The sequence below is a fragment of the Brachyhypopomus gauderio genome, unplaced genomic scaffold (assembly GCF_052324685.1).
Source record: "Brachyhypopomus gauderio isolate BG-103 unplaced genomic scaffold, BGAUD_0.2 sc85, whole genome shotgun sequence".
In the NCBI taxonomy this organism is placed as follows: domain Eukaryota; kingdom Metazoa; phylum Chordata; class Actinopteri; order Gymnotiformes; family Hypopomidae; genus Brachyhypopomus; species Brachyhypopomus gauderio.
Genome location: NW_027506906.1, coordinates 1,089,489 through 1,106,807, shown reverse-complemented (window position 1 = coordinate 1,106,807; position 17,319 = coordinate 1,089,489). Strand labels below are relative to the sequence as shown.

The 17,319-nt window shown below is 43.5% G+C and overlaps 2 protein-coding genes across 2 annotated transcripts; both read right to left on the bottom strand.

The window, feature by feature from the left end:
• Positions 1–3,658: 3,658 nt before the first annotated feature.
• On the bottom strand, positions 3,659–6,652 carry gdpgp1 (GDP-D-glucose phosphorylase 1). Its single transcript, XM_076991751.1, has one exon. The coding sequence runs from the start codon at positions 6,433–6,435 to the stop codon at positions 5,371–5,373; it is 1,065 nt and encodes a 354-aa protein (XP_076847866.1). The 5' UTR covers positions 6,436–6,652; the 3' UTR covers positions 3,659–5,370.
• A 169-nt stretch (positions 6,653–6,821) lies between these two features.
• unc45a (unc-45 myosin chaperone A) lies at positions 6,822–16,421 on the bottom strand. Its single transcript, XM_076991750.1, has 19 exons — positions 16,231–16,421; positions 15,298–15,499; positions 14,927–15,102; positions 14,594–14,683; positions 14,343–14,510; positions 14,041–14,209; positions 13,422–13,592; positions 13,019–13,190; positions 12,580–12,880; positions 11,997–12,091; positions 11,574–11,715; positions 10,053–10,193; positions 9,810–9,937; positions 9,148–9,214; positions 8,921–9,034; positions 8,656–8,771; positions 8,407–8,524; positions 8,138–8,293; positions 6,822–7,907 (listed from the first exon to the last, which is right to left on the bottom strand). The coding sequence occupies exons 2-19, from the start codon at positions 15,497–15,499 to the stop codon at positions 7,593–7,595; spliced, it is 2,841 nt and encodes a 946-aa protein (XP_076847865.1). The 5' UTR covers positions 16,231–16,421; the 3' UTR covers positions 6,822–7,592.
• Positions 16,422–17,319: the final 898 nt, after the last annotated feature.

The following is a 17,319-nucleotide window of genomic DNA, read 5'->3' as shown; positions in this document are numbered from 1 at the left end:
TTAAAGATGCATAAAGGGAACAATGATGAGTTTTGAAGGGTGCATTTATGGCAAATCGGATAGCAGAGTGATAAAGAACATCTAGTTTTTGAAGAAGATGTTTGCTAGCAGACTTGTATATGATATCACTATAATCAAACATGGGCAGAATGGTCATTTGCACTAATGTCACTTTAGCTGAGCGGGTTAAACAAGAACGCATTCTGTAAAGGAGACCAATTTTAGACCTAATTTTTGACTGTAATTTCGTGATATGTGTGGCAAATGATAGAGTGCTATCTAACCAAATGCCTAGGTATTTATATTCTGTGACCTGGCATAATTTTGTGCCTTCACATGTTATTATGTTATGGTCTGGTGGAGAAGCAGATTGCTTCTTACTAAACCACATGAACTTGGTTTTTTTTTGTGTTAATTTGTAACTGTAAAGTAAGAAAAAACTGTTGTATACTAAAAAAACTTTTTTGGAGTGTATTGGTTACGGTCTCTGGAGATGGACCTATTTCATAAAGAACCGTGTCATCAGCATATAGGTGGATACATGAATCTTTGGTGATGGAAGCAATATCATTCAAATAAATTGAAAATAATGTAGGGCCAAGAATTGAACCCTGAGGGACACCCTTGAACACACCCAACGGCTCAGACAACAGATTATCAGATTTAACAAGCTGTACTCTGTCTGTAAGATAGCTAGAAAACCATGCTAAAGTGTTCTGTAAACCCAATACAGCCCAACCTATCTAGCAGAATTGAGTGACCGACACTGTCAAAGGCTTTTGCCAAGTCTATAAAAACTGCTGCGCAATACTGTTTGTTATCTAACGCAGAGATAATATCATTGAGAATTTTAAGCGTGGCGGAGACACAGCCATAACCTGATCTAAAACCTGACTGAAACTCCGACAGTATATTATTAGTTTCCAAATATTTGATCAATTGTCTGTTAACAAGCCTCTACAACACCTTTGATAGGCACGGTAATATAGAGATTGGCCTATAGCAATTGAGGTCTGTCTGATCTCCCCCTTTAAAAAGAGGGCGTACCAGAGCTGTTTTCCATGCTTGTGGGAAGTTTGCAGTACGTAAAGACAGATTAAAAAGATCTGCAATTGGTTTTGCAATTACTGACGCTCCTATCTTAACAAAGAACGGGGCCAACTCATCAGATCCAGCTGGTTTATTACTGTCCAATTTCAGTAGCTCATCCAACACCTCACCTACTGAGACCAGTTTCAGAGTGAAATTCTGACTAGCGTCTAATGAGCTTGAAGAAGCAAATGATGACTCGGGTAGCTTGGGGGACTGCGGTGATGATGTTAGTCCTGACAGGCTGAAGTGATGATGTTAGTCCTGACAGGTACTGAGGTGATGATGTTAGTCCTGACAGGCTGAGGTGATGATGTTAGTCCTGACAGGTACTGAGGTGATGATGTTAGTCCTGACAGGTACTGAGGTGTCACAGGACAACTAGGCTCCACTTCTGTATGAGTGAAAAGACTGTGCTGTGAAATGACTGTGCTGTGAAATGACTGCATCGAATACTGAAGTGAAGCCTATAAACAAATCTGTGATTTGTTTTGGTTGATATTACATTTCTCCCCACCCAAATGTAGATTTTATCCCAGATAATTGTTTTATATTGAATTGGTTTCAATAGAGTAATGCAAAGTCATTACACACAGAAGATTAAGCAGTAAATTTCTACAATATAAGAATTCATTACCTCTCCATGTGTAGGTTTAATTGCAGTAACCGGAGTGCCTGCTACCTCTCAGTATAGGGTTAGGGTCTAACCCTAGGGTCTAACCCTAACCCTAACCCTCTCAGTATAGGGTCTTACCCTAGGGTCTAACCCTAATCCTAACCCGCTCAGTATAGGGTCTAACCCTAGGGTCTAACCCTAACCCTAACCCTCTCAGTATAGGCTGAGTACAGTAAGCACTGGTAAGCTCTGTGCCCTTGGTTGGATAAGCAGGGGGTTTCAGGAGGTTGTGGCCGACTTCCCCAAGTTCTCTCTGTGCACCACATCCTGCAGGATTTACAAAACATTTTTCTAAAATAGTCAACAAAACATAATTTACATAAAATACTGTTAAAAGTCTTGAAAGGAAAGTGAATGAAAGAATGAGTGGATTTACATAGCAATGTTGTAACTCTTCATTAGATAAATCACTACACTCTGGGTGTTTTTAAAATACTGTTTGAAACTTCAGTGGACTTACAGGCTTTCTGGCTGCTGTCTGCTTTTTCTGCTAGGAGCTCATACAGTAACACCCCCTCCACACACACACACACACACACACACACACACACACACACACACACACACCTCAACTGTTTCCAAGAGGACCAGCAGAACTCTGGCAAATTCCGTTTCACATTCATCTCTTTCAGCATCTTCTGACAATGCGTGTAAAGGATGCTCACACGCATCACCTGACTGCCTTCTAATTTATTTCCGCACTGGTGCCGTTACTGGAAATAGTCTTCCTCTGGGAATGGACTGAAGGCAGACCAGTTCACATAAAGGACAGTCATGGTATCAAACAATATGGCTCCTTCACCTCCAGGTCCACAACTGATACACAAAGCTGAGTGGTTCACCTGTCTGGTGTAGCATAGGAGTTTGAACACCATGAAGATCGACAGGTGAGAATCTGTTCATTCATGCATAAGGAAGCCCCGTTGTCAGTGATGATGACTCCTGTTCAGATTCTGTCATGTCTTGGCTTATGTCTACACTCTGTCAACTAGGTCACTTCCACTATTTTATTACAATTCCCTTTAAATGATGTGACAAGACCAGATACAAAATGTATCTTAACAAGAAAGGTGATATTCACTCAAACAGAAACAAAATGTTCTTTGAAAGAATGAAGAGTGTTTTTGTTTTTTTTTTCCTTCTTCCTTCTTTCATAAGAGCTGGTCACACCTCTCCTTCTCCTGCACTTCCTTCCTGGCTCAGCTGCTCTCTCGTCTCAGTAACCTGACGCTGCTCTTCGAATTTGAACAAAGAAAATGGATTTGATCAGGTCGTCCCTCAACGCAAAAAATGTGATGGGTAGAGCTGTCAGAACGCAGACTGTGACTTAGTAAAGCTTGGATTTGATCATGGAGGGTCTTGTTGCTCTGCGTGCGATGTTGGATCAGTTGAGAGACGCTGACTTAAGGAGTTTCACGTGCTCAAGGACGGGCTCCTTACTCAATTCTTTATTTCGCTTATCTACATTGGCGACCAAAACCAAAAAAGTTTTTCCCTGAAGGTCGTCGTCCTGGTTACCTGCTCCTTCCCCCACACAGAGACTGTCAGAGATGGCCCTCACCTTCCACCGTGAACTTTGACACAAAAACTGTGTGCCAGGCCTCTGCCCCCCCCCCCCACCCCCATCTGAATAATTCACGCCTCTCTCTGCTTGACTGTCTGCGTATCAATGCTTGTATGTGCTATGGGGATTTTTGTTTTGTTGTCCTGTTGAAAGAATATGTGGTCATATTTTTTGTCTCCTCCTCCGTCTACCTCTCTGTGTTTCTCCCCCATTCTGTGAAACGGCGGCGTATTCCTGATGCAGCGGCCGCACTGGGATCTCTGTGCTTTACACTGAGGCCTCAGAAGGAACAATATTTCATCGCTTTGTACTTGTACATTCAACAAATAGACATGTCACATAGATCTTCTTCATTTAATTAACACACTAAACACATTAATGACAATCAATTTCCAAACAAGTCATTCATAAATAACATAGTACACATACCAGAGTACCAGAGTTAACAAATCTGGAACACAATTAAAGTGCATTCATTCACCCCCACACCTCTGAAGGAAAGGGACAAAGCTCACAGAGGTTTTGAGGAACAAAAACTGCTTTAGAGTTCCTTCAGCACTACAGCCCAACCCACCACAGCCCAACCCATCGTTTCCTGACTGCTGGATCCCAGCAGCACACAGTTCAGCAGAACGTCAGCTCAGGCGCTCAGCACAGCAGCAGGGTGGAGAAAGTCATGTGGTCGCTTCATTCTGTGGGATCTTTAAACCCTTCTGTGCTGTTGTGCATGGCCTGGAGTTCATGACCAAATAGCTTTAGCAGAGTTTAGAAGCAGATAGCAATAAACAAAGTAAATAAATATGGCAAAAAACAAACAAGCAATCAAAAAAACGTACAGGCATATACACGCCTTTGTGCCCCTTCTGTAATGCTGACGGAAGTCAAAATGACTGAAATCTGACCAATTAAATGTATTTCCTCTGTGGGTTTGGCCTATAACAGCCCCGCCTTCTCAGCCTTCTGAAGGGGGTTATGTAATATTAAAGTGTTCCTGTTCATGTACACATTATCATCCCAACATGTAGAATTACTGTGTGCATGCTGAAACAACTATTTACATTTACATTTTATGGCATTTGGCAGACACCCTTATCCAGAGCGACTTACATTTTTATCTCATTTTTTATACAAGTGAACAATTGAGGGTTAAGGGCCTTGCTCAGGGGCACCTCAGTCATGGCCTCAGGTCTGGGAATCGAACCCGGGACCCTCCGGTCACAAGACCAGTTCCCTAACACCAGGCCGTGACTTCCCCCACTATGTTGAGCAGGAACCCGCGTTATACATGATCGCATGCCACCATTTGACACACATTTAGGAGAAGCAACCCATATGTGATCAGGGTGTGAAATCTTGCTTTCAAGACGGTGAAACATCCTTACTTACAAAGAACAGTCAACACAGGATCAGAGAGTATACAAGCAGCAAGGAGAGCAAACAGATGCTTCTCCTGACCACAACTGTGATATGGCATACAAGACAGGCCAGTGTTTGTTTGGACTGTGTAATGCACATCTGGCACCTTGTCATACTGGCAGATAACTACCATTTAAAGTCACTGCTCACATACACAAACAGCTTCACATGTTTGTAGCATTTTTTTTCTTCAAAATGGACGGCAGTAGCAGTAGTCATTTCAGTTGCTGATTTTCGCATTCTACAGTCACACATAGCTGGTTATCATTACCCACACTGGACCACAAAACATCACAAAGCTAGAGAAACACACACACATATACATATATATATATATATATATATATATAAATATATAATGGCCCTTTCTCCACTCCGATTGGACCGATTCCAATAATAATTGTACTTTTTGTAAGTCGCTCTGGATAAGAGCGTCTGCTAAATGCTGTAAATGTAAATAATAATAATAATAATTATTATTATTATAAAATAATAAAAGTAGAATTCGCCATTTATTTATACAGTTGACTTGGTCATGTCCTTTCCGTAACAGAACCAAAGACACAGAGGAATTCCTTTTCTAATCTATTAGATAAGAGACAGCAGCTAAACGTGTAGGACATCTTTAGAGGAGTTCAACTATTTGTTTTTGTAACGCATCAAACTCTTGGTCATTGAACACGTATTTTTGAACTATTGACTTCACTCCGTCCTCGTCGATGCTTTCAAAGTCTTTTCTGTTTTTGAAGGGGAGATGTCCTGCTAGTTCACACAGGGCCACGTTGAACCCAGACTCTTCTTTGGCTCCAAAACAGGACACACGCGGCCACACGAAGACGCGCACCCCGCCTGGGAGGGGCCGGGACCCGGGGACGGGGCTGGGGGGGCAGCCCCGGGTCATGAAGACATTGTGTGCGATATTTCTATCTACGAGAATGTCGGTCAGCTTACAGATGTTGGCCACAGTCACGGGTAAATCCTGCCCGTCGGTGTAAAACATAAACCCGTTCGGAAAGCCCAGACGGTACAAGCCCATCCGGGGCTCCACTAACGCAGTCGGGGCCCACTGGACCCTCAGCGGGTGGTTCAGGTAATACCCGTGAAGATGTAAATGATTCACAGACGCGAAGGCACCGAGACTGTTGAACCCAACTCGATATCCTGGATCGGCGCTCAGAAAGACGGACTCGAGTCCGACCTGGAGCGCCGGAGTCGTGAGGAGCTGCGGCCGACACCGCGCCGGTTCCGGTACCAGCAGGCAGTGTCCCCGCTCCAGAGGACTGACGTTGATCAGGACCCTGCACGTCCCAGCACACGGTCCAGTGTGGGTCTCCTCCGTGGAGCTGGGCTGGACCCTACACATGTCGAACAACACTTCCTCCTGCTTTATTCTGTTGAAGTTAAACAGTTTGGGGTCGAAGTTCTGTCGGAGGCTTAAAATCTCTTGAGGTTTGCGTCTCTCGGTTCCTCTCTGGATGTTCAGCTGAGCCACATAGCCCAACTCACCCGGGAGAGCTTTAGTCTCCAGATCTCCTAGATGGTAGCGGAAAAGCCCCCGGCTCATCTTCTCTGCCCAGCTGGATCTCAGCATGAGGTCGAACGTGGAGGGGGTGTGTGTGGTCTTCAGGTCAGGACCACCCGCCTCACACACCAGGTCCTCGCTGCTGTAAGTCAAAACTCGGATCTCCATGTCTGCCTTCCAGAAATACTCACACCGGAAATCGTTTCAGGTCTTAAAATTCACCATACACTTAAAAAACGTCTCGACAAATGAATCCGTTATCGCGTAGTTACCGACTAGATAAAGATCTCCGCTTTAGTTAACTGGTCCACTGTAGTTTAATCCCTCGAACACTCTCTCCAGTTCCTGCTGCAACATCCCGGTTTAATCCACGTGGCCACCTGGATCAAAGACGTTCCACTCCCGCCCCTTTTGTCACGTCATGTCTGCTCTGATTGGTCAGACGCATCCTGGTTGATCACATGATTTCATTCAAGCAAGCAAGACGTGAAATTCTTTATTTGCCTGACGTCACTTTTATCAAGTTTAAATAAACAAAATGAATCATTCAGGAAAACGAATTACAGACGGTATATTTATTTTCTCACAAGGAGTCCATTAGCGATATAAAAACTATGTAAGATATGTCATAAAAGGCCTGTGAAAGCATTACAGTGATGACTATAGAATTAAGTGGCGTGCTGAGCTCTTGAAAAATTAAGTGAACTGTTTTAAGATATCTGGCTACTCAACACGATTGTTTGTTTGCTGATGTATAAAGAAACAACTTGACTATTTCTATAGGAATGTAAACACAAAAAATGTGCCATATCATAAAGGAACTATGGCCTGATATCATAATAAACATATTCATACGTTGAATATAGAACATTTGATTGAATAATTTACCGGAATGCAAAAAGTACAGTGCTAAACATAACTGGGGAAAAATCAGTGCAAATAATGGAAGTGAATTAAATATTTGGTCATGTGCTGTTTTTCAGAAACACTACTGCAGGAAGCTGGTAGCAGCATCACTGCCCGTAACTCCCAAAAGCTCTGTAAAAGCTGTAAAAGCCACCATCCACTCACTTCCCCATATTATCCCAAAATTAATTTAGAAACAAAATCTGCTATTAAATGTGGATTGGTGAGACTGACACACCTCTGCTCTTTCCAAGTCATCCATTCTTAATTTCAGGGTAGACGCTCTAAATTCTTCAATCAGAAGAGACATAAAATGGTTCACCTCTAAAGACTTATTTCTAGACTACAACATAAAGTATTGCAAACTTTTCTCCTTGAAGACACGTAGTGAACTTTCTTTGTAGGGATCACACTTCCACTTATGGAGCAGACATGCCATTGGCTTCCCCCTCAAAGCTCTTAATTAGCCCGTACTCTAGCGCCAGGTCTAGGCAGCGCTGGGCTGCCCTTGTAACAGGGGCGTGGCTAGCGTCAGCTCCGGTAACAGGGGCGTGGCTAGCGTCAGCTCCTTTAGCCAGTACAGACAGGATCTCCAGCACTTCACTCTCCATAAGCGTCTGAGCCAGGCTCCTGTCTGTCTGCATCATGTTGAGAGTGATGACCACACCACGATGACGCAGCTCCTGGTTCTCACTCAGCAGCAGTGCCTGCAGAATGTCCATCCAGTGACTCGTCTGCAGGACAGGAGAGAGGACAGGAGAGTGGACATGAGAGAGGACATGGGTGGAGTGCACAAAACAGACCAAAAACCTCCATTTTATTCTGAAAAAGTCAGAAATAAGGCAGCATCAGAAGTCTTTAAAAGGAGTAATCTTTCAGCATATGTTGATATATGCTTTCTCCACACTCTGGCCTAATAAAACCTGTAGACAGCCACTGGGCCAGATGTGCTGGCGTGACTCACTGTGCCGGGGATCCGTGCACACAGTTCAGGCATTTCACCAGTCAGCACAGCCAGAGTTCCTGCCGCAGCCTTCCTCAGTCTCTCGTCATCCTCACCGCTGTACAGCACCAGGAGCTTCAGACGGTCGCTGTCTGTGGCCAGGTACAGCTTCTGCACCTGTGGAGGAACACACAATACGGAGGCTCGGAGGTTGTAAAACGGCACATTCTAAAAGAAAGGAGGATGGAAAATCTCACGGCAGTCAGCCGTAGTTCAGAGTTGGGGCGTACCTCAGGGCTCAACACTAGGTTGCACATGCACTCAGTAGCCGCTGCCCGCACCAGGTCATGCTCCTCGAACATGTAGCCCTCCACTTTAGCCACAGCTTTCTCCTTAATGATCTTCTGTCTGGAGTCAGAACACAGGTTCATGTTTCTCAAGCAGGTATCTTTCATGTTCGTTTAATATAAAAAAACATACTAACATATATAGTTGAAATGCATCTCTCTCGGCATGTCAGCGCTTGTCTGTAGGCTAACCTGAGTCTGTCACTGATGCCCGCTAGGTTGGTGAGGGCCATCAGGGCCTCAAAGTTCTGTAGCAGAGAGCAATCTAGTGCTAGGAGACTGACCAGAGGACGTACCACCTCATATACCTACATCCATAAAAAGAAAAGAAAAAAAACATTACAATGAATTAAACATCACAACTCGGCCAACAGCTTGTTCACCTTCACCAAAGCAAAACATCTAAGACCTACGGACAAAGACATGCATGGCCTGGCATTCCTCTTCCAGTGCTCACCCTCTCTCCAGGGAAGGCTATCTCAGGATTGGAGGTGATGGTAATCTTCGCCAGCGCCTGGGCTGCTTTGATCTTCCCCACATCCGTGCTTTCTGACACCAGTGGTAATAAAGCCTGGAGGTGATCAAACCAAACACTAAGAACAGTGTTGTGTGGTAAATGTTGTCATTTGGTAAATGAACGCATGTTTGCGTTGTAGTGAATGTTGAGGTGAAACATTGATTTACTTTTCCTCCTCCCTGTGCCACCACCATCCCCCGCTCCTCCTGACGGTGCACGAGAGCCAGGAACACCCTGTCAGAAAGAAGACGCCGTCCACCATAACACTGTGAACCACTTTTAGTCATTGCAGTACATTTACGGCATTTAGCAGACGCTTATCCAGAGCGACTTACAAAGTGCTTTGTATCCGATCACAGAATTCATCCTAGGTAACAGGATGTCAGACTACTACTAAACTACAGGAGTCAATGTCATTACCTAGTGTTTTGCAAGTTAGACATTTGCCAAGAAGCACAAATAACCATAGACAGACATACAATTTAAAGAACAACGGCAAGTGGTATCAGCTGAATTAGTGCTCTGGTAAGAACTCAACAAACAGGTGGGTCTTCAGTCTATGCTTGAAGATAGCAATAGACTCTGCAGTCCTAGCAGCTAATGGAAGATCGTTCCACCATCTTGGAGCCAGGACGGAGATTAGTCTGGAGCTTTGTCTTCCATGAGACTTTAAACATGGAGTTTCGAGTTGAGCCAAGCTTGAGTACTTTACTCAGTGGAGATCCTAAGTGATCTATCCTGTCCTGCAATTCCTATTGTAACATTGATTTTGTGCCTTATAAATATGTACAAATGACAAGCATGTGGAGGATGAGGAGGAGAGACACACCTGGCGATGCATTCTCTGCAGCTTTCCGTCAGAGCTGGACTTTCCTGCTTCACCATGCACACCAGAGCCGACACCACCCCAGCCTCCAACAGCTTAAGCAGCCGCTTCTCCACGAAGGGCGGAGCATCCTACACGACACCACAGCCACCATCACTGTCCAGTTCCACCACTACCTGTCCTAGGTGTGCCTGGTGTGTGACTGGCGGACAGGTGTGTGACTGGCAGACAGGTGCGTGCAGATACCTTCGGGTGTTCCTCCGGTACGTGCTGCTTGGCATATTTAGCCAACTCTACCAACTGGGGATCGGGCTTCTCCACATCGTAACTGTTGGTGCAGTTTACCAAAGTGGATCCAATGGCAAACAATACAGTCTTATCCTCAGACTGTAGAAAATGCAAAAATAAGAATAAATATGATAATAATAAGAAATAATAGAGTGAGTGGGTTAAAAAAAGGTTAATCCCATAATTTAATTTGATTATAATTGACCAGTACAGCTAATTATAAGTACATATAATTATTACTGCTCCATTTACTCCGGACTATTATTACTACATAATAAAGTTTCTAGAAGTAATATTAAAGAAAATGTTGATAATAACAGAAACAAGTTGTCAGGAATGCCACCTGATCTTCCTTAATCAGCCTCACCTGCCCCTCATTACCACGCCCCCTTCAGCCTTACTTAAGCACTTCACCAGCACATCTCAGTTGCGAAGTATTGCCGACTCATGCCGCGTACCAAGCCTTTCTTTATCCTGTCTGCTCTCCTGTGTCCTGACCCTCGTTTACGTCCCCGACCTTGTCTCCTGCCTAGTCCCTCTGTACCTCCTGACTTCTGCTCCCCCGGTATGACCCTGGACCGTCCTGACCACGCCAAGAAAACGCTGTTACTACTGATCCTAGTACTCGTGATTCACCTGCCTGTGTTTGTACCAGCGTCTCATTTCAATAAAAGCGGTGTTCTTCCGCATTTGGATCCCTCTCTGCCTGATCAATACGTTACACAAGTAGAACAATGAGCAGAATGATTTTAGACCTTAAACTCATGCTATAAGACTAAACGTTTTAGAATCATATATTATTTAAAGGTTAAAAGTGTTATGCTGCAGCTGTTTTTCAGCTTTTGATTACCAATTGTTTGTTTTGGTAAAATATTATATTACTGTAAACAGAATGTTGCAATTCATAATGTACCTTTAAATAAATTAATACATTCACATTTTTAAATGGCACATTTGTAGGCACTTTCTACAATTAATGCATGAACTGGTGTAGAAACGCTTATTCTAAGGAGTAATTTTACAAGATACAACCCTTAGGACAACAGTGATGCTACTGTAGATGAAAGTAACTTCATTGGTGTTCACACCTTTTAAAAACCTTTTTACACCAGTTTAGGACAAATCAACAGGACCCAGAGGTGCTGGAAGTTCTGACTAAGGTTCATTTTGATACCATTTAAGGTCCCTTAACTCACAAAATTCAATGTTCAAATGTTATCGTCCTGTTCTGTGATTTACAAAATCAGCAATAATCATGTGAAAAAGGGGAACTGTTAGTTAACTGAGTCACAAGATGAGTAACCTTCTACATCTGTGTCCCCTGAAACCAGCTGGTAAATTCCATATTCCCTTGTGGCTATGAAACGTACACCTGGCTTTCATGACACAAGAAAGCCAAGTTCTAATTTAATGATGCTGACAATATGATGCTGACAATGCCATTCATTTTTGGTTTTGACCATCGATGTGTCCATCTACCTTAGCCAGATGAAACATGGCCTGGAGAGCATTTCTGTCCCCCACCAGATCCTCCTTCACATCAGCATCAAAGGTGAGGTAGGCCAGGCCCTCCACAGCCCAACGCCGCGAGTTTGGTGGGAGACCGTCGTTACAGAGCCACCTGGGGACGAAACAGTAGCATACGCAGTAGATAAATGCAGCTGTGTAGTTTATGCACCTCCATCTACGACCCATCATGGTAATATGATCATTGTGGCCATCATAAAATTCAGAGTAATGCAGCATTAAGGGCTCTGCACTAGTTCTCATGCAGTCAGTCATACACAAAGCTCGGCATCTACGTAGGCGTCTCCCTGCCACACAAGCACTCTCAAACTAACTGGACACATTATCTGGGAAGTCACTGCTCTGCCACTGAGACTTGTGGGAAATCAGGCATACTTCCTGCACTGTTTGGCCAGTTTGAGGGTCGATCCCTCTGCGAACTGCTTCATGCTGAAGTCTGTGCCTCCGGCTGAGCCAAGCTTGCACAAACCCTGCGAAGCAACAAACCACAAAATGTCACTGAACAAACAAACAGACAAAAAAAAAAACTATCCAAACGCTCACACATCACTGAATAATAACTTTCCATGTATTGAACTTTAAATTTGTGCTTATACTGATGTTTATTCAAATTTTTTTATACAATTTTATTCACATTATCAACATTTTTGAATTTAACTACCAAGTTGTTTAACTGTTTGAGGGTTTATTTCAATGTTTTAACATTTTTAGTTGTCATTGTCTTGTAAATTGCTAGATTTGTAATTTAGACTACCAAATTTCTTTCATCATGTTTATCTACTTCTGTAAAACACTTTGAGCTGCACTGGTGTTCATGTGTGTGTCACACCATCAGGTCACCAACATCAGGCATCCACCTTTAATCATGTCTAATCATTTAATTCACTGCCACAAGGACCACTAAATAATATAAAGAAACCTGTACAAAGAAAACCAGCAGCTTTGATGTAGCACTTACCACAAGAGCACGCACTCTTATCTGGTCATTTTCACTCTTCTTATAAAGGTCCTTCAGCAATGCCACTCCATTTGCCGTGATGAAAGAGGCTCTCTTGGCCTTCCCTGCTGCGTGAATGAGCGTCTCTACTGCCACCTGCTGGTGGGTAATGTTCTCAGAGGCGCACAGAGAAATGACCGCGTCCATCATGCCAGACATCTCCATGGTGCGGTTGCCCACGTCGCTGGGCCCCTGCAACAGGACCGACACTGTCTGTATCGCACGCAGCTTGCTCTCCAAGCCTGGACCCCTGAAGTGATACCTTCACACAAAAGAAGTTTGTAGAAATTACCTTCATGCGTGAATCTGTGCACAAAGCGTTGACTTTTTCAATTTAAAAGTGAAAGGGAACAAATTCATGCACATCACATCACGTCTTCAGCAGAAGTGCGGTACTCACTGGACGTGTTCCTCACACAGCTTGTTGAAGTTCTCCCGCTCTGTGTCACTCTTCAAATCATCATATAACTTACTGAGCAGCACAGAGCAGCTCATGGGGGTGTTGTCAGTGAGCACCGGGCCATCTGTAACCTCGGGAACTGTGCCTGCCACTTCCAAAATCTTCTTAAGACCTGTGGAGAAGAAGGGATTAGAGGCACGATTCAGCATAAGCAACTTCTGTGACAATGGGGAGCATGTTGGCTTCGAATGCTTCTGAAAGGTGATAACCACAACTACAGTCATTTCAGTGTCATGTACATGTACTGTTAGGTTGACAGTGAATAGTGTTTTACTGCACGGGATGATTATGGTTGTTGAACTAAATGACAGAAGGTGCTGGCTGCTATTCTTCTGGCTCTCACCCTGGTCCATGACCCACAGACTGAGGGAGTTGTCAGGGTTCTTGTGAGATTTTCGGGGTACCTGCTTGACCAGCAGGTTGATGGCGCTGTCGCGTCCCGGCCCAGACACGTTGGACGCAGTGAGTATGTCGAGAAGGTGGCGCAGCATGGAGCGTAACTCACGAGAAGGTTCTGTGGAACAGGCAGAGGACACGGGGACATAGAGGACATAGAGGACACGGGGACATAGCAAAGAACCCCTCCACACACACCGACAGACTGAATGCCCATGGTAATATGGCAGAATTAATGTTGACAAAAGAGGAAATTTGCCGTATTGCTAGCTTCTTGTGATGACAGTTACTACAAAGATGTTATTACAATTACACGGAAAATAAAAAAGAGCATTATATCACTTCTGCCTTAAATTACATTTTACTAGAGTACAGTACTATGAACAATGAATAATCTGAGGGAAAAAAACATAACTACATTTCCTAGCAGTTAAAATGTGCATAAAACCCTATCAAAGCATATTCCTGTATCATTGTAGAGCTGGTGAAGCAGGCTGTTAGAAACACGAAACATTCCCAGAAAGTGCATGTAAAATGCTGTAAAAACAATTCTCCTGGACTCTCACCTGGCAGTAAGGCCTCGTCTTTCCTTCTGACTTCCTTTTTCATGCCCTCAGTGAGAGTCTCAAACATTACTTGAAGCAAATGGCAGGCAGAGAGGGACACCGCAGAGGTCGGTGACCCCATGACCCCACACAACCTGTCCATCCCCAGCTCATTCACTATGGCCATGGTCTGCAGGCAAAGATAGATCACAATAAGCAACGAACATCAAGGCAGGAAGCGATGGGCAGGACACTGAGGGATTCATTAAGAGGTTACAGGACGTCTGAGCCAGTGTAGAGGTTACAGGACGTCTGTGTCTCACCCTCGGCTGGTGTCCTGTACACAGGCCAACCAGAGTTCGAAGCGCAGAGAGCACAAAGTCCTCCTGCTGTGACTCTAGCAGCTTCTGTAAGAGCTTCACGCCATCGTTCCTGAAGATCTGCTCCGCCCCAGCATCTTCGCGAGAGAGCACCACCAGGTTCTGAGCAGCCTAAGCAAAACCACGAGGACTTTACACAGCTGCCTTCATGATCATGCCAGTTATTATGACCGCTGCCTCAAAAGTACAAGCACCTTCTGTCTGTCTGATGCCTGTGCAGAGCTGTCCAGCAGGAGATTAAACATCTGCTGAACCCGTGAGTCTGTGGAAGAGAGCTGCAGAGCCTGGATGAATGAGAGCACACATTACCACAGGACGAGTGGTATAACATCGTATGGTATAACATGTTATAAGGATGAGTTATAACAGCAACAATCATAACGTAGAACTGCAGAAATGCAGACACAAGCAAAATTTTGGGTGCTGTAGTGAATGTACAGCTCTTCTTGATTTATTTTGTGATGATCAAACAATACAACATCAAATAAAGTGAAATCGTTGAAGTAGAAAAATACTGGCTAAAGCACCTTCTGTTGGATCTGAGCACTTAGTTGTCTGAGCAACTCTTGAAATGCTTTATTCTTGGGCTCCAACTGTGCACATTTTTGGGCATCCAGAAAGGCCTGATCCAGCCTCCCAAGCATATGCAGAGCCTGGGCCCGGCGGAACCGTGCCTTGATATCCCCTGGATCTGTGTCGAGAGCTAAAGAAAAGGTCTCAGTTGAAATATTTGTCTTAAAGGTTTCGAAGCAACCAACAGCAAGTTTTGGCACCTATGTGTAGACGGAATTCGTAGTCCCTGGACGTATTCTGCGTTATTCTGTACGGAACTGTCATGCTGCTCTGTTGTGATCTGTAAATAGACTGTAACAATGTCTGCTGATGAAGAATATTTGACCTTTGGTAGCGTCCACCTCTGCCTTGGAATAGTCCTGGAGTTTGAGGTAGCATGCAGAACGGTTGCGATACAGAACGGCACTTTGTGACTGACTCTCGCTGAGTTTGAGGGCTGTGGTGTAGCAGCTGAGAGCGCCCTCCAAGTCGCCACTTTTAAACAAGTTATTCCCCTCCTCTTTCAGAGCAGACGGGTCCTTAGTCATCTAATGAGAAAAAAAACAAGAGATAACTGTCTACAAAGTAAATAGATAGCTAGCCACTTACCTGCGCGAAGTAGCTTAGGTTAACTCATTTGCCTCAGTATCTAGGTACTGATATCGCTGTAATAGTGTAACAGTCTGCCTCGTCCACAATGAGTCTTTGACCAACTACATGGTCAACCACAATCACACAGGATCATGTGTAAGGGAATTAGTGGTTTACTGTCCATGACCCTCAGACAGAACACTCTGATATTCAGTTCACTCCCTTATCTGTGTGTCTGCTCCTCAGTTACAACTTCTCTCTCTCCCTCTCTACTTTTCCACTACCTCTAGATCCAGTCTACTGTGCCTCCTTTCCTGATAAGAACACCAATCATACATGTTTTATTATTCTTACCCAATTGTGTTGACACATCTTCTTTGTTCTGTATTTAACTACATGTATTATCATTAAACTCTTTCCTGACACCCGTGTGTTGTGAATCTGTTCTCCTGGTACCAGCTACGGATGTACCAATATATAATCCTGTTTATGAACCCTGGTGGGTTTGGTCTATGTCTGAAAGATGACTCCAAAATAAAATAATCTCATAAAATTTTTATAAAATCAAAATAAAATTTTATCATCATGTGTTCACCAGTAGTTCTGATCTAGTCTCATTCGTGTCTCATACACTCACTGCTGGAGCTTCTTGTCGAGGTGCCTCACAGTAATCATTTCTTCATCTTACCTTTCGCTGCTACAGTGCACTGCTTTGTGGAAGATTATCTTGTGCCGAGCAGTCCAACACGCGATTCTAACTTAAGTTCGTAAATGGTGCTAAACGGAGAATGTGTTAGTTAGCAAACTCAACCATTTCTGTAATGTAATGTGTCCTGCAGCTCCTCACGGGTCGCGCAGTGATGACGTTTGACGCGCAGTGATGACGTTGGAGGGGCTGCCCAGCGCCTTCACTGCCATATAGGGGAATTATATGTGCAGCTGGAGTTATGTGCAGTTAGGTAGTAGGACCACTCTTACACACTCTTGTACACTCTTACACACTCTTGTACACTCTTACACACTCTTTACACACTCTTACACACTCTTTACACACTCTTACACTCTGTGGGTGGTTTGAGTGTGGACAGTTGAGTGATTCATGAGAGACTATCTACATTAAATTATTGCTAAGCACCAAGTTCTATATTAGCAACTAGGAATTGAAACTAAATTATTTAATTTGGATAACAGTTTAACAGTTTTTAGGTAAAAATAAAGATAAAAGCTTAAATCTTGTAAAAGGTCTTAAATTGTATGAGATTTTTGCTGCAACCCAAATGAGACCTGCAATGACCCTATATTACACAAAAACCTACGAACCAGACAGTTTGTGGTGTTTTGTACAGATTACACATTTCAAATGTCAGTTTAGGGTCGACATGTGTTGCTGTGTTGGAGTGTGTTAACCTCCCTTAAGACCCCCAGCAGTAATAGGTTTGTAATATATATTTAAATCAGCCATTATACACATTTTCACTGCTTCTCAGTAAACAGCATACACTACATCTGAGATTATCCCCAAGATCTCTCAAAACCCACAATGTATGAGCAACCCAATCTGTTTCAACAACTCCACTTTTCTCAGAATTACCCAAACTACTTACATTGACTGTGTTATCTGACTGAGTTCCACATCAGCTTTGATAAAAGGGAAATTGTATGTAAAATATGTATATATATCTGTATATTATATATATCTGTATATATATATCTGTATATTATATATATCTGTATATATATATATATATATATATATATATATATATATATCTGTATA

What these genes read in the sequence shown, in the direction of transcription:
- unc45a (XM_076991750.1), bottom strand. Translation starts at nt 15,499, where the DNA reads ATGACTAAGGACCCGTCTGCTCTGAAAGAGGAGGGGAATAACTTGTTT. An exon ending in AGACGAGGCCTTACTGCCAG is followed by an intron (nt 13,593 to 14,040) that starts GTGAGAGTCCAG and finishes CCTGTTCCACAG; the next exon opens with AACCTTCTCGTGAGTTACGC. An exon ending in CCATGTTTCATCTGGCTAAG is followed by an intron (nt 10,194 to 11,573) that starts GTAGATGGACAC and finishes CATTTTCTACAG; the next exon opens with TCTGAGGATAAGACTGTATT.
- gdpgp1 (XM_076991751.1), bottom strand. Translation starts at nt 6,435, where the DNA reads ATGGAGATCCGAGTTTTGACTTACAGCAGCGAGGACCTGGTGTGTGAG.